Source organism: Grus americana, chromosome 3, assembly GCF_028858705.1.
Source record: "Grus americana isolate bGruAme1 chromosome 3, bGruAme1.mat, whole genome shotgun sequence".
Classification (NCBI taxonomy): Eukaryota; Metazoa; Chordata; class Aves; order Gruiformes; family Gruidae; genus Grus; species Grus americana.
The window spans coordinates 117246058-117271493 of NC_072854.1; the positions used below are offsets into that span (position 1 = coordinate 117246058).

Consider the following 25436-nt stretch of genomic DNA (forward strand, 5'->3'; position numbering starts at 1 on the left):
TCATTGCCAGGTAGAGGACCGAAACAGCACAGAGTGTGTTGACCCACTGCAGAAAAATGCTGTGTTGAGATTGAGTATTGGGATCCTGTGAACTGGCAAAATGCTAAATTATAATCTTGTTCAGAGCTGGATGGGTTCTAGTTTGTGGCACACAGCATCATGGAGATAACTTTGGTTATAGAAGCGTGTGATTTGGTACATTCTTTGTGATACGTAATGGTGAAGTGAGGTTTGGTTGTCTTTAGAAATTTATGGTGTACTTGCTCATTTTGATGCAGTTTGGAGTTAGCTTTGAAGTGTGGGGAATAGTTGCTCTATTAAGGAAGAAATATCTTCATTTAGAAGAACGGTGAAGGTGCTATATAGCTTGGATGAATAGTCCTTATGATTGTGCATGTCAAGAAATGCAAGCTCCTGAACTTGTAGGAAAGCAGAAACCTCTCATGAGGCTGCATGCAACAAAGGCTAAACTCAGGGTAATGAGGGGTGCTGGCAGAGGTGCCCTATTAGTGAGGTTCAGTACTGTTTGATCTCCTTCTGGACCACAGGGCACTCAGTGGCTGCTGCTCCTCAGGTGCCAATTTGAATTAAAAGAAACTCAGCAATAGCAAAGGAGAGTCCCTTTTGTGTATAAGTACTTGCACTAGGTTCTGCAAGATTGTAGTGTGTTTGCCTGGGAGGAGAAGTGGCCTACGCAGTTATAAATGGGATGAGGATGTGGCTTACACCTTACAGATGGCTCCTGGGTTTTTAAAGTTCCTTCATGGTACATATTTCCTCTTAGTAGCACCATCTAGTGATTGCCTGGAGTATTTTTTTTATTGCTGCTTTTTTCTCTGTTAATTCTAGTCTGGTTTCCTAAGAAACTGAAGCTTGCGTTGAGCATGTTTTGTGTTACTCTTCTTTCTCTGTACGCCTCCACCCCCAATATTAAGTATTTTTCATGAAAATCAAAAGAGAGGCTGAGGTCCCATACTGAATTGCTTTGAGTTTTATGAAATTATATATCTGAACAGAGTACAGTGGTTGAAATGAGTGTCCATAAGGACAGATGGCCTGCAATATGAGTTGAACCATAATATTAAAACACCAGAGAATCTACAGGAGATGGACAGGAAATTAGTCTCTGTAAGTTCAACGGTTCATTGTGATATACTGCTGAGAACAAAAGTAAAGTAAAAGTTTTGCTGTGTTTTTAGTATTCACATGGCACTGATTTCTGTGAAGCAACTGTGAGCTGGAAGAACATTGCTTCAAATCCCTGAATCCTCAGCAGTTAATTTTCTTTTACTAGAGCTGTGGGAATTGAAATAATGGTAAAAATACAGGGGAGAGAACTTCCAGAGCTGGGCATTTATTCTTGACTGTAATGACTAATAATTTGTACCTGCTCACTTTTATTTAAAGTCTTGTTTGAAAATTTGTAGATCATAGATGAAACAGAATCGCAGAGAATCGTTCTGGTATTTTTGCAGTAATCTAAAACACTGGTTTGGATTACTTGATGCAGATTGCACTAAACCCGTGTCCTCTTCCAGGAATTATGCATCAAAGGGGCTACACAGCAGGTAACTCATAATTGATCTGAGATATGATAGACCCAGCCTACTTTTTCACAGCATCCTAAGGACCATTATCTCATTTAATCTTTCATTTCTATGATTTTTGTTAAAGGTACAAAGGTAAAAGGAAATGGACTAAAATTGATTCCACCTTTTTTCTCCTCAAAGTTCTCTGGTGTAAAATAAAACATGGAGTAAACCAAGCTTGAACCTGGTGGAATGGGAGGTGCTTGCATGACACTTGTAATGAGCACATAAAGGATAAAGATTTCATGGGTTTGACACTTGAGCTTTCTGTTAACTTGGGGCTTGGCCCTTTTTCTTTGTAAATAATCTTTAAAATTGGGGCTAATATTCAGCACATTAAAACACTTGTTTGCATGTGCTTGTGTGTGTGAACATACATATGAGTTATTTGAGTTCTTGTCGTCTTTCTCTCTAGAAAGTGTGAACCAGTTGTTTTACCGGTTGTACTGTAAAAGAGAAAACTAGGTGGCTACTTAAGTAGTTGCTTGCTTTGTTCACACAAATTATTAGCTTACATGAAGTTTCGTAGCATGCAGAAGTGAAGAGGCTGAAAAGTACAAGAAAATGAACAGTCTTTAGAACAAGCAAATGGGAACAGTGATAGTGAAATTTGTCTCTGTTTTCCTGGGCTATGTCATGCTGTTTTGACAGAGAAAACACTTCCTTTCTGTAGGGAGACCAATGTAGAAATGATGCCTTCAGCAGCGCTTTGGATTTTAGGATTCCAGTTTCCTGATATTTCATGGCCGAGTGTAGGTTGTGTGAAGTACTTGTCAGAAGGTGGATTGCTAAATAGTTTTGATTTGGTTTTTTCCTATGGAGCCAGAGATGTAAAAACAGGTAGTGTGTGCTAGCCAGGGAGAATCTGTGCCTCTTCTCCATCTATAAGGTTATCCTCTTCATAGTCTGCTTTTCTAGAGAATCAGTAATAGCATAGCAGGGAAGAAGGCTATGATGGCAACATGGTTAATGTCTACATTTTGGTATTTTGATTAGAATAAAAATGGGTGGGACGATTGCTAAGAGGCTAGCCTTGCCACAGTGTGATATAAGTTAACACGGTGTTCTATCCAGGCTTCCCTGTGAGAATATAGCAAGTCCCTCAGTCCTGATTTACACCTGGATTTTTTACCAAGGTTTCATTTCTGTGAGAAAATAGGAGGCAGCAGTTGGATGTGCAGCAGCCCCCTTCCTCCATTTTTTATCCTGGTGTTGAATTTGGGTTCAGGCAGGGCATGTACCCTGACCTGGAAACTAAGAAGTGGTCCCTGATCTCCTTAGCCTCTTGTTTTTCTGGTTGTGGCTGTGCCTCACAGGAATGTGAACTGGAGTAGAAAGTGGCACAAAATCAGAGCAATGAACCCTGCCTGTCTGAGCTGTGCCAACTTCTGCTTTGAGTACTTCTTGGTATCTGAGTGGTGCTGCTCCACAGGATACTGATGTACTCAGTTGGTATGCCATCTGCGTAAGGGCTTCCTTGCCCATCCCATAATAAGGAATATAGTACTGCTTTCCCCCCTACCCTCCCCTGTGGATTATTACATTAAAAGTTATTGAATGACTGGGACCTTACAAGTTTTGTAAATCGCTGCTTTCTGCAGAGCCTTCAAGGCAAATGAGTAATAGACTGAACAGCAAATAATGAGAGAAAGCCTTTTCTCTCTTACAGATGAAAGACAAGATGGGACATTACGAGATGGTACATAAACTATGACAGTATTCACTAGCAACTACTGACTGCCTGGAGAATGTTCTAGTGAGATCTGGAAAGTTTTGAGGCTGGTATGAAATCTGTGGAAAGCTACTGACACTGAGCTTAGTGAGCCAGAAGCTTAGAGATACCTTTTCTACAGACCTTCCCATGTTTTTATTGGTAATTTTTGAGGTTAGCAGCAGTCTTTCTAGTAGAACCTGGAAAGAGTATTAGAGGTGACTGAGATGGAGACTTCTAAAAAAATTTTTTTGGGGTTCTCTGATATTGTTATATTTTCATATGAAAACTCCTAGTGACTGTTTCCACTGCTGCCTGTGGGTCAAAAGCTCAGTGTCTTTCAATATGCTCTGAGATTCTTCTGTCTCTCTCACTGTTTCTGTAGTACTGTGACTCCAAGCTCATGTGCCTCCACTGTTTTCCCTTTAGATATCTGGACAGAAGCTGGTGTCTTAGATAAGGTATATGATCACTCGTGGGTTTGTAGAATGGAGTGCATGGAAGAAAGTGTACTTACCTGTCCTAGTCATGGTTCTCCAAGAATAAAGGCTATAGGAGGACTGACGAGGTGGCTAATAATCTCCCTTTCCTGTGCTGTTTGGATCATATCTCAGTCCTGGAGCTAAGCATGTGGCAGCATTCCTTCTTTGCTTGCTTATTTGTGGTTGAGGGCTGCTGCTGCTGGCATTGCAGGGCTGAAGCAGAAGGAAGCAGGAATTGATAGCTGGTTTTATTTTAAAAACAAAAAAAGACCTGCAAAAAGATTTTTAAGCTCTGCTAGCTCATGATTTAACTGATTCTGTATCTGTACACAAGCACAAAATGGTAGTTCTTGATCCCTAGAGAAAAAGAAAGGTTTTCTAAGACAGGGCAAATGTGTAGAGAAAATCTTTTCACTGTATTTAAAACAACCTCCTGGAAGTATTTCATTGAGTTACATTTTATTAAGACAGATCTAAATTCTTACATTTCTGTTTTAAGCAAGGGCAATTAATCCACATAGTAGTATATTGGGGCAAATTTGTCCCTCATGTTAACTCCATACATTTTGATGGAACTTTGTAACAGAAGTGTATTTGGCACCTTTTCTTGGTTTCTTAACCTCAAGGCTAGCAAAGGTCAGTGTAAGCATTGTGCATTTGAGAATAAGATTATCAGCACACTTATATAAGACTTGCCTTGTTCTGATAGACAAAATGTTGCAAGCCTCTTGAAAAGTGTTCAGTCTGCAATGGCATGAAGCCATTTGTTTTGTTTTAATGCTTTTAAGTCTTTGGAGTGCAATCACATAGTTTCCATACAGAACAGGGATGACTGCAGTTGTGTTTTCACACAGTGGTATTTCTTGCATTTGCTCAGCTTGCCTGTAGTATTTAGGCAGAGATGTCTCTGAAGCCAGAAGTAAAAATAATAGTTAATTAAAAACAAAACAAAAAAACCCAAGCCAAAACAAAAAACCTCACCAGCTTTAGACTATATATTTTATACATAGAATTGGTGAGGGCTTGTTCTCCACAATAAGCCTGAAATGTGGAGGTACCTTAGGTGAATCTGTTGGTATAGCAACTTAAACTGAGCAGGAGAGTGCCATCATAGTTAGAAAATAGTGTATGCTGTGATATTATTGCATGCTACTGCCATTTCTCTGCAGATGAGGCCCTCTAGGGTTCACGTTAAACTCATCATGATTTAGCTCAAGCTTCTGAGAACATTTGGTCCCTGTAGCACATATCTACATTAAGCTACAGCATATTACCAACAATGTTACAGTCACTCCTGAAACAGCAGGATGGCACCTAACCTTGCAGTTACCATGCTGTGAATGGCAGAAGGTCCATCTTACCTCCGACACAGTTGTATGGTTCTTGCCTTCATCATCATCAACTGATAGTTTATTATTGCTTCTCTCAGGATTGTTCAAAGTCTGCAGAAGTTACTGGATGGGATACCAGGCTATTCCTTGGTATTTGGGATAAAGGGAATAGGAGTGTCTGTTCTGTGGGGGAGGGAAACAAAGGTGTTAGGGGTAGCACATGAAAGCACTTGTATATGGCAGCATTGAGACTCAAGTTTGTCCAAATGAGTAAAACCAGAGCATCAGAACCTTACCTTTGGTCAGTGCAGATGTGCCGTTATGAATTATTTTTTAATTTAAGATTTTTGGTGTCAACATAGAAAAGCTGTAATTGCTTTTAAGCCTTGTCTTCAGTGGAGATCTGTTTGTAATCTTTTAACCTGCAGTAAGCTGTGCCACTCAGGTATGAGTACATAGATACAAACTCAAATGATTGCAATGGGAGAACTCACAAAAGCTTATGATTCTTCACTTGTGTATATCTTATTATACAGAGAAATTCAGTGAGTGTTAGAGCACCATGGAAACAATCTATGTAGTTGTTTGAGTTCTCCAGCACTGTAATGGCAGACCCTGCAGGACCTCCACCGCTGACAATCAGCAGTACTTTCTGTTGTCCAGCTTCACTTCTTTATTTTTTTGGTAGCCAGTTATGTTGTTCTTTATAGTTGGGATACAGTTGGAGTCCTGTAAATTTCTTCTGCAGGAAGAGGCAGAGAAGGTTATATGTAATGTATAAGGTCAGTCGTGGGATTATCCTTCCTGATTGCACAGAACCAAGCTGCGTCGAATAATAAGAGAAATAATCAACAACTTTCAGGTAGGAACAGAGAAAATGATGCAGAGAGGACTGGTTTGGCTATTCAGCCTTGTTGTCTTAAAGCTGAAAGCCAGGACTCACAGGGATTTGAAGCCTTAAATGCTGGTCTCAGGTAGAGGGGAAAAGGAAGCAATCCAAGGGATGCTGGCAAAAGCTGCCAAGCATGCAGCAGGGATGGCCTGTGGGCACGAGTGCCTGTCTGTCCTAGCCAAAGACCAGGATTAGCTGCACTAAGGGGAATTCCAGTCATCACTTGCGAGCTTTGTAGAGGTAAGGGAAAATGTGAATGTTGTAAGACTCATTATACTGCTGCTTTGTGCTTCAGGCGACACAGCTATTAAGGCAATGCTCAATGCTTTGAATTCTGAAAGCCACAGCACTTGTTTCAGATCTCAAAAAGAGGTTAGCATTTACAATGTGCCATGTCTTTATTTAATCAAAGCTTTACATGGAGACTCTAGAAGAATAGAACTGTTTGACGTAGCATCAAAATTTTACGTAGCAAGTGAGGTAGGTACTCTTAACCAAATGGAAACCAACCTCTGCTGGCATAAAAGCCTTGCATTACAGAACTTACAGCTTCATTGTACAGAAGTTCTGTTCACATCTTTTATAGGAAGAATGTAATAAATGAGATTTTCTGATACTTTGCTAGTCTGGAATCACTAAGGGTCACTCTGCATTTGCAAACCAATGGACAGAGCCTCAGCTGAAGCCAGTGAAACTTCCCTAACTTGTTTTAGTAGGGCATGGAGACTTTAGCAGTATTATTTCTTTTTCAGATACAGTCAGATGGTAGGAGATAACAAAGCCTGTAGTATCTGCACTAAACACAAAGCCTTGTGCAAATGCTATTGATCTAATGCAAGCCCCATGCAGGATTGCAACTGTAATAATCATGACTAATAACTTGCTCTTGGGTCCTTTTACTTAATAGTCTGAAAGTCCTAACTGCTACCTAAATATAGATGAAAAAGTGACTCTGAAAGACTCAGTATATTTGTTTTAATCTTTCTTCTGAAAAAGCAGGACACTTCATGAGAAAAATCTTGAAGACTCTCATGTATGGAGTCTTCAGATATGAGTGCTTTGTTTTCAGCTGGATTGACACATTGTCAGCATTTTCTGACATTGTAATGGATAAAAATAAATATATATTTAAGCTTAGCATATTGTGTCCTGTTCTGAATTTTGGAGTTCTGCCCAAAAATGGAAATACTAATTAGAAAAAGGTGTGTAAAGAACAAACTTGTCTGGAGATTAAACGCTGCTGATTGAATAATGCATCAAACTGTCACAGCAACAGTTATTTAGTGACTCAAGCTTTATGAATATTTACCAGAGTTGTCCTGGATGAAAGAAATTCAAAACATTACTTTCAGAGAACTGCTAAAGTCTTGGGTCTCCTCTACTAGGAGCCAATGTTAGCTGGATTAGCAAAGCACTTGTTGAGCAAGGGGAAGTCGATGGGACTATTTTGCTTTCCATAAGTATCAGTGCTGTCATCCATGGTAGCATGGATACTCAACAAACATCACATGAATAATCTTCTGTTTAGGCAGGAATTATGCAAGGCCATCAAGCCACACTTCTCTCTGCTTAAACATCATCTGGGGAGAAGGATATAACAACTGATAAATTCCACCTATGCCTTCCCAAAGAGAAGCCGTTAACCAGTCCTTGTCCTTTTTATCACTGGCGCTGTCTGTGAAAGGGGTGCTATGGTCCTGGGCAGCAATGTTCAGTATTAGAATATGGAGCCTGCAAGACAGTTTGGCTGGCTGTTCTCTTCTTCCTTTTAAAAGCAACTCACTTCATCTGCAGGCTCTTTCTTGACCACTCTCTGAACCAAATTTCAGCTGAATTGCTACAGGGCTTGCTAGGACATAAGAAAATTGCTGCCCTATTTGGCATTAATACAAACATGAATATTTACGTTGGGAAAGGTGTGCTTCCAGCTTGCTGAGACTAATAGCCCTCCAGTGCCAGGATAGGCTGGATTTATTCATTGCAACATTTCTTAAATGCTGGAGGGCTGGGACATCGTGGGCCAAGGATTTCATAAAGCTGAACTCAAAGTGAAGGCCTGTCTTACACATTTTAATTTTACTAGGACAGAAGTTGCTCTTAATTTATACATCATACATATTTCTTGCTGATGTGCTTTCAGTTCATATGTGCAAACAAAACAAAGTATGCCAATTGTTGCAAAATAAAATCACTTTCTAGCAGTGCAGAGATAGAATTGATTGACAGCTGGAAGTTTGGTATCATTGAAGCCTGTTCTGCTAAAGTGCTGGCAATGACACTTCTGTCTGAAGTACAGATTATATTTGAATTTGCTCAGTTCAGTTTTTTCATTTCGAAGAATTCTTTCCGTAGTCTAGGGAAAAATTTAGGAAAGATGTTAACACAGATTATTTCTAGATTTTCATCACATCGAAATTTGCCTGTGTAATATTGCCTCAGAGTAGAGATGCAGCTGGCTAGCTCACTGTTCCAGTGGTGTATTACATCAGTGTTACTGTCAGGCTGTTTGTTTGCAGATTTCTACAGACAGGTCAGGCTTTTTGATTAATAACTCAATGGAAGAAAATATTTCTTTGGTATTTCACTTCTGTCCTAAATCTCTACTTTCTACACTATGTTAGTGCAACAAAATGCAGTTGAATTTTATCAATAAACTCTATTGAGTGTTATCACACTAACTGTCTGTGTTCTACCATATTGGATCTGTATTTCTTAGAAACAGTAGCTTCGGGTGAAGAACATGAGGTACCATGGACTGGATTCTCAGAAAGCACTGGCTACGTACCCTCTGCTGTCTGACTTTCTAAAACCATTGCCTCTTCTGATACAGTATTTTGAACTCATTTAGATGGTCATACTAGAGAAGAAATTGTTTAAGTCCTTTATTACAAAGATCAAAACTCATGGTTACCATTTACATACACAATTTACAAATTATTCACAAAAAGAATAACAGATATGCAAGAACTGACAGCTTACTTCAACCCAAGTTGGGGATGGGACAATGTATTTGTTTCCCTGCTTTATTTATCAAAAGAAAAGATATGTTTGTTTTTAGTTGTCTGCATGTGTTAAACACTGATCTAGTGTTTGTGTAGCACCTTTAGTCATAACCATGCAAATACTTACATGCTTATCTTTATGTGAAAGTGCAGTGCATGTATAAACATGCACTGGGATCTGTACTCTCTTCACACCGCTGAGTGTTTGTTGGTCAGAAATCCTATTGATTTTGGTACAATACAGTGCTCAGGCTTGAAAAAGTTGATTTGTAGGATTTTACTGATTTGAGCGATGTATCATTCAAACAAAAATAGAGATTACTATTGGAACTCTAAGAACTATATTAAGTATGGCTGCTCTATCTTTCAAGAATACTACATGATCTTAAGATATATATTGGCCATGTTGTTACTGTCTTTGATACCACAACTGATTTATTGCTTTTCCTTCATTCAGGTTAGCACATTTTGTACTGTTTCCTAAAGCTATTTCAGAGACTGGGAAACTTAACAACAAAGAATCCTATTTTGAGAAATCTGGTAAATTAGCAAACTTTTCTCAGAATATCTTACAGCACTTAACAAAAGGGAGAAGGAGTTTCCAAATCCCCTGGTATGAAAGCACAATATCAACAGTACAGTAGCTGCCGTTTAGCTAAACCTACAAATATCCATAATTTGCACTTTTTGCTGTCCACTGGGATGACATGTATGACAATGTTTGAAGGAGCACACCAATTTAGGAGCAAACACAAATATAAATACAGAAATCACCAATGTGATGTTGCATCCAAATTCTAAGCAATAAAGCAAAACACTTCACAAAAGTAGTTACATCTAGTGGAACTGTTTAGTGGGCATAATCCAAATACTTATGTCAGTATTATGATGGTATGATTTTCTACCCAGCTATCAAACATTCTTTACCATGAACTTTACAGTATTCTCAGGGTGACAGATAAAGAATGTTGTAGATGCCATGGTAAACTTAAAATACAGTAATAGGCAAAGATTTTAGTGGCACCACCTGTATGTACAACATAGTTGTTGGAACCTCATAGAACAAAGCAATGTTACAGTATGCCTTTGTTAAGGCTTCTTGCTGGTTTAAAAAGGTAGATTTTTCTTTAGGGAGATTGTCCAGCAGTATTGGTTTCACATCTCTTCAGTGGAAGGTCTCTTTATTGATCCACATGAGACTGCGTGTTTCATTTGGCTTGCATTCGTACTCAATACTGCCAAAACTGTTTCCCCATTGGCAATGATCCCGTTTGTGATAGTTGTAGAACTTGACTTGCCAGACTGTTTCAAAAACACCAATGTCGTTAAACTGCGAGGAAGAGGGAATATCAGTGTTAGTATTATTTTGTTGGTTTCTCTCTGTTAATGAGAAACAACACTCTTAGGAAACTGTGGAACATAAACCAGTTAATAGTAAGGGTTATTGTTCCTCAAGTCAATAAATCAAAGATCTGTAAAGCCTGCTCTAGCAGTCATACAGTCTTGTACATGTAGGCATACATAAAACATGAAGGATCAGGTTCTCCATGTACTCTTGCATTTATATTTGGGAAAGGCAAGGGAGTAAAACTGTTCAAGTTCCCCTATGGACAAATCTTACTAACAGCAAGAATCAAGATGACTCAGCAGTAGCTGGCTTGTTGATCTCAAAGTGGCTTGTACGTACACATCATGTAGCAGTGATCTGTAGTGATACAGGCCATTGCTTTACCTTTATACTATACCTAGAGGTTACAGTTACGACCAGAAAGATTCCTTCTTTTGCTCAATCTGAAATCTTTAATGTCCCTGTATTTTGTAGCCTTGTGTTTGCAGTGTCTTGATGGAGACATGCTGCTATTAGACCACTTACTCCTTCCCTGGGATTCTGTTCCACAGTTTACATGAAACTTAAGTAAAAGAAGTTCTTCTTTGTGAATTTCTGTAATTGCAAGTTGTACTGTGATACTGCAGCTCTTCAAACTTGCATATGAGTAATAGAGGCTAGGAAGGAGATAATCAGCCCCTGTTAGCAGATAAGTGTCTAATACAGTGAAGAGATAGTCAGACAGTGACAGCAAGTTGTCTGTGCTTGCAACTTTGAAGTGAATGAGACAACGGCTATACTAAGTTCTGTAAAATCAAATCTCTCACTTTTTTGGAAGCCATTGCTAGATACCCTTGCATTATCAGAAAAAAAACATATGAATGATGCTTACAAGGATAGATCATGACTTCAGTTCTGATGGTGATGTAAAATTTGAGTTCCTGCGCCTTGAGACTTTGCGGAGAGCCTGAAGTGTGGGTGTGAAGCCTATATGTGGTGTTGGTGGTCCCAGTAGTATGGTTTCTTGATTGTGTTATGTTTTTAGAATATACTCGATAGTGGATTGAGCGCTACTGAACAACACTCTTTTCTTCAACATTTTTTCCTTTTAAATATTTCCATCACTCACTCTAATGACAGTTTCTTCACTTGACTGTTTTCCATTCCCATCATGTGCCTGGGAGCTGACCTTTGATCATCTGCCTATTATAATCACACTTGCAAAGTCAGTATGAAAGCCCTTTTACACAGTAACTCTTCCTGAGTTGCAAGCAGAGCCTTCTGTATTGAATTTTCTCAGAAGGATGTTGGTTTTGTTTTTTTTTTTTAATTCAAGATGCAGTTTGTAAGATGCTGCTGCTGCATAATGGACACTGCTTTAAACGTTCCATCAGCCCACTGTGGTAACTCAAATTTAGCCTTAACAGCAGCAGGAATTTCTGTATACTGTTAGGGGAAGGGGGTTTTTTTGGCTCCAGTTGTGAGTGTTACCTTAAAGGAGTAGCTGAAATATTTCTGCCACTTCCTTTGTCAAAGAGAATCAGATGTACAGGCTATTTTATCTCTCCCAGCAACTAAAACCTTAATTATGGATTTTTTTATTAATCATATCTGATAATAATCCTGATGCATTTATAATGCAGGATGGTAAAGGTTGGATATTACATTGGATATTACTGTGCACAATCCACACAGAGAAATTGTCAGAGAGGAGCATCAGCCACCCTCAGTCTGGGAACTGAGGAAGAAAAGGCATTTCTAATAGCATTTGTAGAAGGTGATATGATACAAGAGCAGCATTTCATTAATGTATGGAGGATCTGAATTTCAACAAGATAAAGGAAGAAAACAAATTCTGTCTTCCTCCGATGACCCAGTTTGCTGAGCTGCCCTGAGTAGTTTGACTGCTGTGGATTTCCAGGAGAATGAAAGAATTAATTGCAGAGCTTTTCTTCTACCATGTGCCTCCCCTCCAGCCCAGTACTTGGCAGATGCAGCAGCGCTGTGGTGTAACGAGCATTCTGCATCCTCAGAGCTCCCCTGAAATCCTGTAGCTCCTGCAGCTGAATCCTGGCTCCTCCACTGGGCCTGTATATGGGCTTCCCCAGGGAGGAGGGATGGCCCTACTCTCTGTAGGTCAGGCTTAGAAGCCTATTTCCCTGTCTGCTATTCTGTCATCCACTGCTATAGGCATGAATAGTTATTTAATCACTCCCTCTGAATTTGCATGCTAGGATGATTTGGTGGTTATTTATTGTGGGAATGGAGGTCTGGCTTCTTTATTCAATCTTAATCTAGTCTGACCATAAATAAAACTAGAACATGAATAAAACTAGATCCAAAGAGAGGATTCTGACTTAGTTTACACTATTTGCTAGTCAGTTCAGCAGTTTCTGGGTAGTGTGCATACTTGAGCATTCAGGTAACAAATGCATCCTCAGATTCTGGAATTCAGAAACAGGATTGTTGTTTTACATGTATAAACTATGGCTGTAACAGGTAAGACATCTACCAATCAGTTAAATTAGGAACACAAAGAATTATTTGTTTAAAGTTTTAAAGCAGATGGGAAATAAATTCTAATACACTTGGTGGCTTTTAGGTATTAAATTGGCAGTATCAGACCAGTTTTTAACAATCCACGTGGCTATCAAAACAGGAATGCCTTAGTCAAAGCAGCTGGTTTTTGGGGAGCACTGCCCTTTCACCTCCTGGTATAAGGACATTTTGAAATACAATGCAATGCTCAGTGGTGGCATCCAGCAGCGCTGTTCTGCTGATTGAGAAGTCTGAGTGTTCATTTTTCCTGTGTGTTAAAAGCAGGCAACTGTATAGAAAAGTGATTAATGTGGACAAATACTTAAGGGTAGACCTAAGATTATGATGTAGTAATTATTAATATGATATGGGTCTCCAAAACTAAGTTATGCATGCTGTAAATATTAGAAACTCCAAATTGAGATGTTACAGTTCTTATTCAGAAGGGGATTGCCATGCTAAATAATGATTCCAGAAGAAAATACAGTGAAGATAAAATCAAGATGAAATCTTGAGTGCAGTGAGCAAATGTGAGAAAAAGCTGAAATCTGGTGGGCTTGGCAAGGTCCTAAACTTGTATAAATTGGAACAGATCCTTAAGAAAGCTTGAGATGAAGATGGCTTACAGCCCCATTTCCCTTGTTTTGGTAGAGGAAGCATAGAATAAACAGCAGGAATCCCTTACAACTGTAATCAAGAGGGGTGGAAAAACCCCAAATAACCAAACCAAAGTCAGAACAAAACAAATTTCCCGCTGCACCCTGAGTGCACTACCCAAACAGTGCTGTGGAAATCTGCCTGCTGCTCTTCCTGTCTTCTGTCAGCTTGAGCTTTTGTCATCTCAGTTTGGGGCCATGGCATATACTGATTCTGGTCCTTGGCACTTCTCTTGAAGGTTGGGGTGAGGAGCCACATGAATAAAAAATTAGGTTTGTGGGTGCAGAGATAATATGATGATGGAAGCATATGGGGGAAAGAAAGGGAGAAGACAGCCCTTGAGGTTGGTGTGTGTGTGGGGGGGGGTGCAGTGGGTGGGTGTGTGTTTTTTCTTGTGTGTGCTTTCTGGCAGGGCCTCTGGCATCCTGCAGGTGACATGGGAAAGGGGAGAGGACTTGGGAAGTGGGGCTTGTGTTTTCCAGCTGTGCTCTGACCAGTGGTCTCACACAAAGCAGAGAGGGTGGCAGCAGCTGTGATCAGATTTTGCCCCAGAATATTTCACCTCCACAACTCCCTCTCTGGAAGTCAACCCCCTGCTGCCCTCCCTTGTCTTCCCATGCCAGGCTTGGAGAACACATACCTGCATGTTGACCTGGATGGGCTGTCTTTCCCCACTCTTGGTATGGGGCACCCCTTCTGTGTCATAGATCCCTGTGTAAGAGGCCACCTGTGCATCCCTCGATTTCTCTTCCAGTGGGACATTGACGCCCCCGATGCCCATTGTCCTGCAAAAAGACAGGATCCAGCCTTTCAGCAGCCCCACAGGTCCCCTTCCTAGCAGCTTGGAGCCAGCATATGGGCTGGCAACCTCTGTGCTTGGGGGATGCTTCAGGGATTTTAGCAGACCTGCAGGTGCTGCTGACTCACTGGGGCTCCTGAAAAATGTCAGGGCTCTGCAGTCACCCGGGGAAGGTGTAGAAAGGAAAGGCAGGGGGGATCTGACCTCGAGTAGCTGGGGAGAGGTTAGTCAAATCTCTTTTCCAGGGCCGCCCCTCCACCCAGAGCTGGTTCCCCATCTGCATCCTCCCTGGTCCCTGTCTCTGCTTTGCCCTGCTGCAGCGAGGCTTGGGCATGGTATATCCCTGACATGCAGGGCCAGAGGGGCCTCTTCCCTCTGTCTCCAGGCCAAACCGCGGGGAAGGAGGGAGAAAAGGAGCTGGGCTTGAAAGAGCTCGGGAAGAAGGTGGGGAGGGAGAGGGAAGGAAGCGACTCCAAAATGCGGCCTCTCCCCCGAGCCAGCCGGGCAAAGCACTGGGAACAGCTGGCCAGGGACCTAGAAACGGGGCCACCCAAGCAAAAGGGCGGGGAGAGAGAAATCACGGAAACCCCGTGCTGTCAGCCTGCCAGGAAAAAATATTAAACCTCTAAAAATAAAGCAGCAAGAAAGGGAGGGCTGGGGGAGCCGCCCCGAGCAGGGAGGCTGCACTTACGTGGCCTGGACGGTGCCGGGCCGGAGAGCCACCTCGATCTTGTACTTGGCCCCGGTCAGCAGCTTGATGGTGCGGTTCTGGCCGAAGCGCTGCCCGTCCACTTTAAAGTACACCGCCCCGTCGTTGGGCTGGATTTTGAGGGAGACGCTGATTTTCACGAGGCCGGGGATGTCGCCCATCGCTTGTCGCCGGGGGGCTGCGGGCTCTGCGCTCGTCTCGCCCCCTCCGCGGAAGGCAGCTGGCCCGGAGAGGAGAGCGAGGCTGCGAGGGAGAGGAAGAGGAGGAGGGAGAAGGAAGAGGAGGGGCTGCCGGATCCCAGCCAGCCCAGCCCTTCCCAAAAGCAGCGGATGATATATTTTTTTCCCTCCCCTTAATCGCGGCGCAGCATCTGGGCGACGGTTGCCCCCACCTACTCCCCCTCCATCTCTCGGGTTGGGGGACATTTGCAGCTGCTCAGACTGCAGCCGGTTTCCAGGGAGTTAATCCGGCCCCGATTGCTGCAGCCTTAATCCCGCCGTTCGTCCCGGAGGAGAGCACGGGGGAGCCCGGCCGTGCCAGGCGGGCGCCGCCGCCGTTCAGCACCACGGGCGTGGACAGCAGCGAGGGCAGGGAGCGCCCCGCGGGGCTCCTCCGCCGACGGGCAGCGCGCCGTGGGGTCTCGTCGGAGGGGACCCCCCTCCAAATCACCCCGCTGTCCCCTCACCGCGGGGATTCGTCTTCCCGGGCTGATCGAGCCCTCTGGGGTGGCCTGAAGCATCTGCGTAGCGGCACGCAGGAGTCAGAGCTGACTGAGAGGGAGGGAAGGGCTAGAGAGCAAGGGCATGGTTTTGTGTCTCTCCTCCCTGCGCAGCGAGAGGTTTGTGCCAGCCACCGTGCCTAGACCGAAGGTCAGTTTCTTGCGCCCTGAAGTCAAACTGTCAATACTTGGTTCAGATTTTCTGCTGGAATTTTTTTTTTATCACCTTATCACAATCTTGTTTTAATAGAAAAAACCCCAAACATACAACTGTAATTGCACTATCAGATCAAAATCTCATTTCTTTAGGTCTAATGCTACTCTTTATGGCTGGTACCATTTCTTCAAGGAGAAGGATGTTTGAAACTGGAAGTTGTATCATAATTCAACTCTCCGCAAGTCTCACTCCCATCTAACAGTTAGAGGTTGCTTTTAATCCAGGAGCAGAAGGTTTGTGCGTCCTTTCCATTATCTTGCATTTATTCTTGTTTGCTGTTAAAACTGCAATATTTTTATGGCTGACACAGAACTTGGGCCACAAATATATTTTTTGTTTGATTGGACATTATGGCAGAGTTCATGATTTTATTAGGAGAGTTTCACAGCTAGTTCACCTACAAGTTGCACTGGAGCTAACCTGTTCTTTGTTTTTCCAAAGATGGGATGTGCACGTGGTGGCAAAATGTGGTATTGCTAAGTCAAATGGAAGATACAGCATTACCCAGCTGCATTTCTTTGTGCATGCATGTTAATTAGTGAATTAATTATATTGTGAACATTAAATATTCCCCATAGGGAAGTTGTTGCACAGTGCAGTCATTGCTTCTCCTGTTGAACAGTCAAGAATGACACAAATGCCATTAAAAAACCAAATGACAGTTCCCTGTGTATGATGAGGTAGTGACATTATAAACATTAATGCATGAGAAGAAACTTTTGAGTTTGTTGAGTCACCCAAGACTCCTGTATTGTCAAAGGGCACCTAATCAAGTTGCAAGAGCTACTCATCCCATAGTGGGGGCCAACTTTTCGTTATGAATCATACACTGAACTTGATTAGTTGCAAAGATCTTTGCTGACTTTAAAGGTTCTCAAAAGCAGACACCAGAAGTAGGTGAAATGAATCCCTCTGACCCTCATCTAGCTCAACAATGAACAGTCTTGAAAATATCTTGGAAGTTATCAGACAATCAAGTGCTATGTACAGGTTTTCAGATGAGAAAGCAGCTGCTATATATAGACACATATCTCATAACAGTATGGCTCCACAGAAGACTACTACATGTGCATTTCTCCCTCTCTTTTTTGCTCATTGCAAGAGAATTCTCATTTTTCATTACATTCTGCTGAAACTGCTACACTTTATAGCTTGTTGAAAGTTTCGCTTGCAGCAGTTCCCACTTCTGTAAGTTTAAATGTAACTCAGTATGAAATCACAGAAGCCTTACACATGGGGAATCTGATAGTGTCACTTAAAGTGGTGTGTGAAGAATAATGGCCGTTGCCAGGGATCAGTTTTACTCACCTCATGGGCCAGACATATCACGTTGTGGTAAATTGTGTGTAGCTAAAGACATTGATTGCAATTAGCTTCCCAAGTACACGAGAGGTCAGATCTATAACGAGGTTTTTTTCCCTTATTATTTCTGCCTGAATGATCATCTTTGGACATGGCTCAGGCTATGACTTTATTCCAGACTACTATGGCAGAAAGTGGCAAACATGAGGGAGAACTAAAAAAGCATCATATTATTGATTATGTATGCATAGGCTGAGTAACTGTTTTACCATGTGAAAGTGAAATGTGAGAGTAGAACATTTACGAAGAAGGAATTTAAAATGTAGACATTGCCCATTAGTGCATTTACTTATCTGATCCTACCAGATGGTCTTTATCAGTATAGATCAAGGGGAGGCGTTGCTTTTGCTAAGTCTTTCAGGAGGTGGGTTTTGTTGCTGCCCACCTTAATGTCCCTGACCAGCCTCACCTGGGGCCTCCACCCCCACCTCTGCCCATGGGCCCTATTTCAGCTCAGCCCTGGGCATTCAGTCCCTTCCTGAGCTATGCTTAGGAGCGCTGGTCTCCAGCTCTGTCACAGACATAGCCAGCTATAGATGCTGTTGATCTTGACCTGTAGGTTGACTGCCTGGCTTAACCTCAGCCCATCCCCATGGAGGCACCTGATGCTGTGGGCTGCCCGCTCGCTGAGGGTGGTGGGATAGGCCCTGGCTAGAGAAACCCATGCCCTTCTAGTCTCCATGGGGATTTTCTGTGGGTCCCGGCCCCCAGGCTGCTGCATGATTCCTTGATGTTAATTGCTTGATATTCTGTAGGGAGCAAAATACCTGCAGGAAGGAGGCAGTGTGGTTTTGCCAGGAGCACAGAGTAAATGTGCTGACACTTACAAGATTGAAAGCTAAATAGATCATTGTAGACTTAGGACAAGGTCCCATTTCTCCTAAGCCACAGCAATAATTTACTTTCTTTGTTCCTGGAATAAATGTGTCCATTCTTCCATTCTCTAGACCTACATTTGAGGGGTGGGGGTTGGAATCTTTAATGTCTTTGTAAAATGCAAACCTGCTTGCTTTTTTTGTCCTTTTTTTGTCCTTTTTTTTTTTTTTTCCTTCCCCCCCCCCCCCGGCCTTCAAATCTACCTTTTGTTCTCCTGGCACCTGAGGCCTCCCAACCTGTTGTCTGGAGTCAGCAAGGTACATTAAACTGATTCTCTTCCCTTGTGGCAGGAACATTGAAGCACTCCCCTGTGCCCTGGCAAACCCCTTAATGCTTTTGAAGGGAGTGGTGAGCTGCAGTCAGCATGCTCAGCTATTTTCATTTTCTTCACACAGCTAGGAAGGTCTTCTCACACTGCAGCTTTATCCTTCAAGACCTCTCTCTTGTGCCTAGGCCTTCCCTGCTGCAGCTACATCACCTGCATGTATCTCTGATGGGAAGCTGCTGTAGGGGAGAGGTGAGTACATTACAGGTGAGGTTGCATGCATCCAATGAAAAGTCAGAGCTAATATGCAGATAAGCCGTGACCTATGCTTTGTGTTGATCCAATTTGTGGAGAAATCCATTTGGTCTCTTAACTGCATCCACTCAATATGATCTCTCTATGCATGATAATATGTCAACTGCATAGACTTTTCACTATTACCATTTATGCAGGCCTTCCCACTTAGAGTTAATGTGCTAATCTAGCTGCATAGCTCCACAATAATTAAATATGTAAAATGTGCCTTGAGGTCAGAACAAGATGGTACATATATCATGGCCAACTCACAGCTTTTAGATTCCAAGGTGGTGTGGACAGTACCTGTAATAGTCTTTTCATGCTTGCCCCTCTTTGATTACTTTCCTAACACTGTGCTAAATTTGGAAATGTTCTGGGTTTGGGTTTCTTTTTGAGATGTGGATGCAAAGCCACAATCTCTCATTCGCTAAAAATAGCCATGTGTGTGGTTCCATATGGAGTGAATTGTGCTGAGACTTGTACTTGCCAGCTCTCAGTTTAATACTGGAATTCTTTTGAGACCTCTGCCTCTGTGCAGAAGTGAGAAAGGGTTTTACTAAACTATAACCTGGACTGAGTCTTTATCACTTTTGCAAACTACTTATGTATATTATTTTTCCTGTGTAGACAATAATTTTGAACATACAGCATTTGATTTCATTTCCCCTGGAAATGCAGCTTGATTTGCTGGAGACATGCATATTTATGGAGAACTTGCACGCTCTCTTACAGATTGAGTGGGTTTATGGCATTTCCAATGCAGCAAACATGTTTGAAGAACAGCTATGCAAGGGCTACTAGAGAGAGCAGGGAAGCTGATGTAACAAGCTGAGAAACTGCCTTCCTTGCAGCTGACACATTTATTTGCAAAGATACGGCTCTGATGCCCATCAGTCTCTCTGCTAGATCCCTTGCTCAGATAAATGTGGTTAATTGCTTTTTTCTTTTTTCCTTTTTTTTAAAAAAAATAATGCTTGCCAGAGCGGACCCCAAAGTAGCAGAAAAATCCCCAGAATTTTCTGAGGAAATACAGCAAGATCTCCCATACAAGAACAGATCACTTACCAGTAAACAATATTAGGTAAAAGATACTCAGCTTTGTTGAAGATTGTGCTACTGTGACAAATGTTGCTAACTGAGCGTCATGCACCTTTACCTACTTTGGAGAGAAATGGAGAGAACAGGGTGAGTTATAGTGGGTTTCCACAATGCAGATTACTTTCTCTTTCTGCCAGGCAAAGCTCTATCCTACTCTCTATGGAGAGCTAGAAAAAAACCAACTCTTCCTCTCTCTCATGCCCAGTGCTCCTCTTTAGGAATGGCTGCACAAAGACGACATGCATCAGCAGTCCAGGCTGTCCCTCACACCTGCCATGGCCACTGCATGGTTAAGGACCATTTTGCTTCAGGTGGATGATTTAGCTGATCAGCACATTTCTGCCTGGAGGGGGGAAGATGAAGTGCTGATTCCCCTGTGGTGATGTGTGATAAATGAAACCGAGCCTCAGTGTTCAAAGAAAAGGATTGTTCCAGACACATAAGGTAGAAGGGCAGAAGGAATAGCTGAGCTTTGAAGATGAAGTAGAAATAATATAGAGAAAAGAAGTGGTGTAAAAGTAGTTGCTTCCAGCTGGTATTGGGTGGAGGTAATTTTATGCTTTGACACTGAGTTGCTTAAGTAGCTAATGGTAAATTCTGGAGCCATTGGCTTGGTGCCACCATGTCTAGAATTGCATTTCACACCTCCAAGGGCTTTTCATGCAGGTAAATGAGAAACTGAGCTTTTGCAAAATAGTGGAGTCACTATCCTTTTCTGTCCACATTAAACCACTTTTTAGTATAAGGTCATAGAGATGTTCTGTTGAAGGGGATCTGTCCCTGGACATTTCATATCATCAATTTATCATGCAGGGCCCTGTCATCCTGACTCAGCACAAACACTGAACCAGCAGGAGCAGATGAGCAGGAAAACCTGTGGAAAGGCTGCCTGCAGGGAAGAAAATGCTGGCAAATTCTTTTGTCTTTGTTCCCTGTAAACCCGTCCAGCTGGGGAAGGGGTTTCCTTAGTCTGAGGGGCAGCAAGGTAGAGAAAGAAGGAAGAGCTGTGAGCCAGTTCTTGGTCTCTAATGCTCGCCCCAGGTGCTGTAGCATTATGACCTCAAGGCAGCTAACAAAGGGATAATTTGGCTGCCAGCCATACAGTGAAAGATATTTAATTTGAGTTGTTATTGTCTATGACCTGTATTTTTGGGTTATCCAATCAGTGGGGAAAAAAAAAAAGTGTACCTTTTCCCAAAGATGGAACCACTGGAATGAAAAGGAAGAGAAGGAAATAATTCACCTTCTTAAAGCAAAAGGAATTACTGACCAAAAAAGGCATGGTACAGAAGGAGTCTCTAAGCTCCTGAGTCCATCAAGCATAATTTTAAGGCTTATGGGAAATGGAGTCTTCACAGAAATGTAACTCAGAAATTCAGTTAGATCATCTCAACTCTGGAATTCATCTTCAGTTTATTCCAGGCCCTGGGACTGGTAGGCAGATTCTTTACTGTAAATGTGACACAAAGCTTTTTGATCACTTTTTAGTGATAGATTTTTACTTTTAGCTCCATTTCCAAAGAGCATGAAGCTTTTATTAGCTATGTGTGAGTTTCCGTGTCTCTAATAATTTTACAATCTGTTGGCTGATGTTAAGTACACTTGACAGAGAATTGGAAAGCATATATTGAATCTTTGATTTGCAAACTGCCTAATGGATGATTGGCTGGGTCAGCAGCTAGGTCCTTTAACAGCAATCAGATCCTCACTATAGCATGATTTACATGAGCAAAGGAACAATGTACTGAGACTCTGTAGGTTCTAGAAACAAAACCTGAACAACCTAATAACACATAAAATTATCACGAAAAGTTATGTTAGGGGTAGAATGCACTGCAAAGCGCATAGCCTGAGATTGCTGGTACACACCGGTGCTCTGCCTGAAGATGGGACTGGAGTGATCATTTAAAGAGCAGCTAGTTGAGAAAGGTCTGGAAAGGAAAATTTCAATTCAGACAGTGAGGAGAAACAGTCAGCAGTTGGCATAGTGAAGCACACAGATAACCGAGGAAGAAGTGGAATCTCATCTGTGGGAAGACTACTAAATCATTAGTGAGGAATGGCTAGAGAAAGCCTCTGAGGGCTCTTCTAACCTTCTGATCCTCTATCACAGACCTCGTCAGACTTCGGTATACTTCTGAGTAAAGGCTGACACAGCCAGAGAGTCAAAAGGAGAGCAGGAATTTCTGTCTGCAGAAAAAGTCCCTCTTTTGGGATCTTTAAAAGTGGCAGAGGTGATGGATGGAGTAACCCTGGGCTCAACCCTTATCTGAATGGGCTTAGCTGTAAAAGTGATTTGGAGTCTCATGCACGGAAGAATACTTTGCTCTTGGCAATGCAGCAGCCTCCTGATTGTCTCCCATATACCACCACCCTTCCTTCTGTACGGGGAAGAGGGATTGTGACTCTAGTACGTATCAACGGTTTTGCCTTATCTTTTACCAAATATAGCCAAATGAGGTCTGCAGAGAAAGTAGAAAGTGACGTTCTGGAGTGCTTTATCTAATGCAATGGTCTAATCTATTTATGCCTATTTAACAGCTAAACTCTTTCGGAGGCCTCAGCATCAAACTCCAAAACCTGATCAAATCTGATAAACAAATTTCTTGTACCAGCAGAGGGCGCATCATCGTTAACCAGGCGAGGACCCTCCAGCTCACTGCCAGACCCCACGTGCTCACCCACTGGGAGTCAGACTCCAAAGATGGGATTAAATGACAGAACTGGTGAGTTGGAAACCTGTCTCTGAGATCCTTTTGGCATGCATCATGCAGCAACACAATATGCCACCCTGTTTATTGTTTTGCTAGAGTTCATGTATTTGCAGAGCGGGCCTGATTTCTTGGGACTGGGCACTAAAATGCTTATTTAATTTACCAGGACTCTGTCCTCAAGGCTGGCCGTATTTGATACAGTTGAGCATTTAGTTGCCTGTTCTTTCAGAGGCAAACTATAAATACACATATGCTTCTGCGTTTCCCTATCTCTTGCTCTGTAAGAGGAAATGGGCTTGTTTTCATGTGATTAGCCAGCAGAGGAACTTGTGAAGGTGACACAGCTGTACTGTAAAAACGCTAGCCCACAAACTTTGCTGCCAGAGGAGCTTAACTGCCAGCACTGATAGACCTGAGAGCAGGACTGCCTGAGACATGGAGCGGGAACCGATGCGCATAAGGGAGGGCTACTTAGTTAAGAAGGTAAGTGTGCAGTTTTGGGTTGAGTGGAGGAGGAAGTGAACTCTGAACAGGTTGGGGAAGTGTAGGGAAACATACTTTGGTTTCAGTTATTAAAAAAGGATCATTTTTTCCAAAAAGAAAAGGCAAATGAACAGAATTCTTTGGGCAGTAAAATAATATGGTGTTAGTGATTATAGAGATACTTGCTAGCAGTTATATCTTGTCAGAATATTACATAAGGCATTTTGCACATGTCTCAGATGTACCTTTGGATCAGGAGATTTGTATTTTTACTAAATAAATGAATGCCCTTAGTGGAAGCTTGGCAAAACAGGTAACAGCTTGAAATGGCCACAGCCTACTCTATTTCACTTAATTGCGGGTTTAAACATCAAGGAAGCATAGTGAGATCAAAGAGATCAGATCACCTTGGCCTAGAGACAGTGTGTGGGGCCACAGGCACTTCCCTTCTTTGGGAAGGCAGTTGCTGCCCCATGGCAACCTTTGCTCTGGAGTCTGTTGTGTAAGAGACCATAGCATAAGGCCTTGACTTTCATTTAAATCCTTAGTGAGATCAGTCTGGCTTAAAGCAGCCTAACTAAATAGTGTCAGTCTTGGAGAGAGAGAGGAGCTCTCTCCTGTGGTGTCTCTGCTCATCAAAATGAGAATTTCACTCATTCAAACAGCTGGCTAGAAGGATTTCTAGTCTGGGACACATGTTGTGGAAAGGCCACTCCTCAGTCTTATTTCCACTGACACTGAAAAGAAGTTAAGTTCATAAAGTAATTGCAAAGCTGCAGTGATGCTGTCGTGAGGAAGGAGAGCACCAAATTCATGCTGTGCAGATTGCAGATCTCTAGTTCCAATGGCCTGAGCAAGTGGCTCATGATCTATATTCCTCCATGACAGGGGAATGGCTGGAAGCCTAGACACTGGGACAGTCCCACACTGTGTGCACCTGGCTGGGTATGGCAGGGAAAAGATGCATACAGATGTGCCAGTGTCAGCCCCTCACATTCTTGTGGGTGTTGGGCCCCCAAAAAGTCTCTCTGTGCAGGTACTACTAAAGTTGCTGCTGAGTGCTCTTGTGGTAACTGTTTCCTAGAACAGCCTTGTAGCCTGTGCTAGAGGAAGGGCTGGAGAGTAAAAGGAGCAGAAGATAACAGATCAGATGGTACCAGCTGTTTGATACATCAGTGAGGCTTCTGTGAATTCCACAAGAGCTTCCAGCAAGGACGAGCATGCTCCTGATTAACCTTACCTGCTAATTATGTACGTTCCTCCTCTCCTTTATGCCTGTAAAATGAAACCAAGGATTTGACCTCCCAAAGGAGTCATCCATGCAGCCACAGCTCTCTTTATTAAAGAGTGAAAGCCATTTGTCACAGACTTTCTCCTCTTGATATTTACATTAGGCTAGGGAACAGTGCTGTGCTTGGGGTCAGTGCTTTAGCTGAGACAATGTGACCTCCAGTAAATGTGGGCTCAGACTTCAGTGTTGATTTAGGTTAGCTTAAATCTCTGTCTGTATATTTGGGGGGACCTTGTGTCGTCATCTGAGCCTAAGAAACAATTTTCTAATCTTGTAGTGGTGCAGATGTTATAAAAAGAAGTTGTTCTACCAAAGGGAAGTTGCCTGTGTTTTTAAAGTGGTTAATGATTTCAGAGAGCAATTCAAGGAACACCGATCTGTTTCTGCAGTCTTTGGAGTAGGTGTGACAATTTGATTTTTAGTCCAGGAAAATCAAATCCAGCATCTTGCTTGTCTTTCCTGAGATGTTTTAGATGTGAACAATGTGACCATGTCTGGGTTTGCTGATGGTGTGGACTTGAGACTGCCAGTCTAACTGCTCCGCGGTGGCTTCCAGTGGCAGAGCATGTCAGTCTGGTCTTCGGGAAGTACTGGACTTGTCTGTTTATGAGCATTGGATTGTATTATGTATTGTATATGTATTATGAGTATTGTAACCTATGGTAAACTCGCAAACAAAAGGAAATTGCAAGAGTTCTTGTCGTGGCTCATCATCATAATTGATTTGTTAGCAGAAAATCAACGAGTGGGTTAATTTGGGCTCTCAAAAAATGGTAAATTCTTATGGTTTATTAAAAGAAAACAGCAGTCAACCCATATGTGGTACCTGGATGACACTCTCCCTTGTAGTTCCCTGTTTAGCTGCATTTCCAGAGAGTCCCCAGTGCAGTGACCTTCCTTTGGAAAACAGCATTCATTTGTGGGGCACCTTCTGCTTCCAGTGAGGGGTGCAGAGTTGAGAAGCAAGTCCTGCTCTTAAGGTGTCAGCTGACCATTTTCCCTCTCCACCCTGTAGTTGAGCCTAAAGTCTGATTCAGAGTGCAAAAGGCCTTTCTTGGAAGGTAGGGCAGCAGAAAAG

General features: G+C 42.4%; 2 protein-coding genes across 11 annotated transcripts in view; one reads left to right on the forward strand and one right to left on the reverse strand.

The window, feature by feature from the left end:
• The window catches only part of PLEK (pleckstrin), a 61736-nt gene that overhangs the window by 20034 nt on the left and 16266 nt on the right, over window positions 1–25436 (forward strand). For 2 of the 10 annotated variants that reach the window (XM_054819660.1, XM_054819670.1), the window contains exon 1: window positions 22916–23067. In XM_054819660.1, the coding sequence (XP_054675635.1) occupies window positions 23020–23067 (48 nt within the window). In that variant the 5' untranslated portion in view covers window positions 22916–23019. Of the gene's footprint in view, window positions 1–15779; window positions 15907–16064; window positions 16206–18605; window positions 18728–19753; window positions 19958–22427; window positions 22597–22915; window positions 23068–25436 lie in introns of those variants that run through there. The other 8 variants (XM_054819665.1, XM_054819663.1, XM_054819667.1 and 5 more) reach the window with 8 other exon arrangements.
• CNRIP1 (cannabinoid receptor interacting protein 1) lies at window positions 8873–15589 on the reverse strand. Its single transcript, XM_054819671.1, has 3 exons — window positions 15020–15589; window positions 14170–14314; window positions 8873–10337 (listed from the first exon to the last, which is right to left on the reverse strand). Exons 1-3 carry the CDS (start codon window positions 15460–15462, stop codon window positions 10173–10175), a joined length of 753 nt encoding a protein of 250 aa, XP_054675646.1. The 5' UTR covers window positions 15463–15589; the 3' UTR covers window positions 8873–10172.

Excerpts from the sequence above, each read along its gene's own strand:
- CNRIP1 (XM_054819671.1), bottom strand. The coding sequence starts at position 15,462 with ATGTCCCCCAACCCGAGAGATGGAGGGGGAGTAGGTGGGGGCAACCGT. Across the intron at positions 14,315-15,019 it reads CCCGGCACCGTCCAGGCCAC|GACAATGGGCATCGGGGGCG; the intron begins GTAAGTGCAGCC and ends GTCTTTTTGCAG. Across the intron at positions 10,338-14,169 it reads CCATCCAGGTCAACATGCAG|TTTAACGACATTGGTGTTTT; the intron begins GTATGTGTTCTC and ends TCTTCCTCGCAG.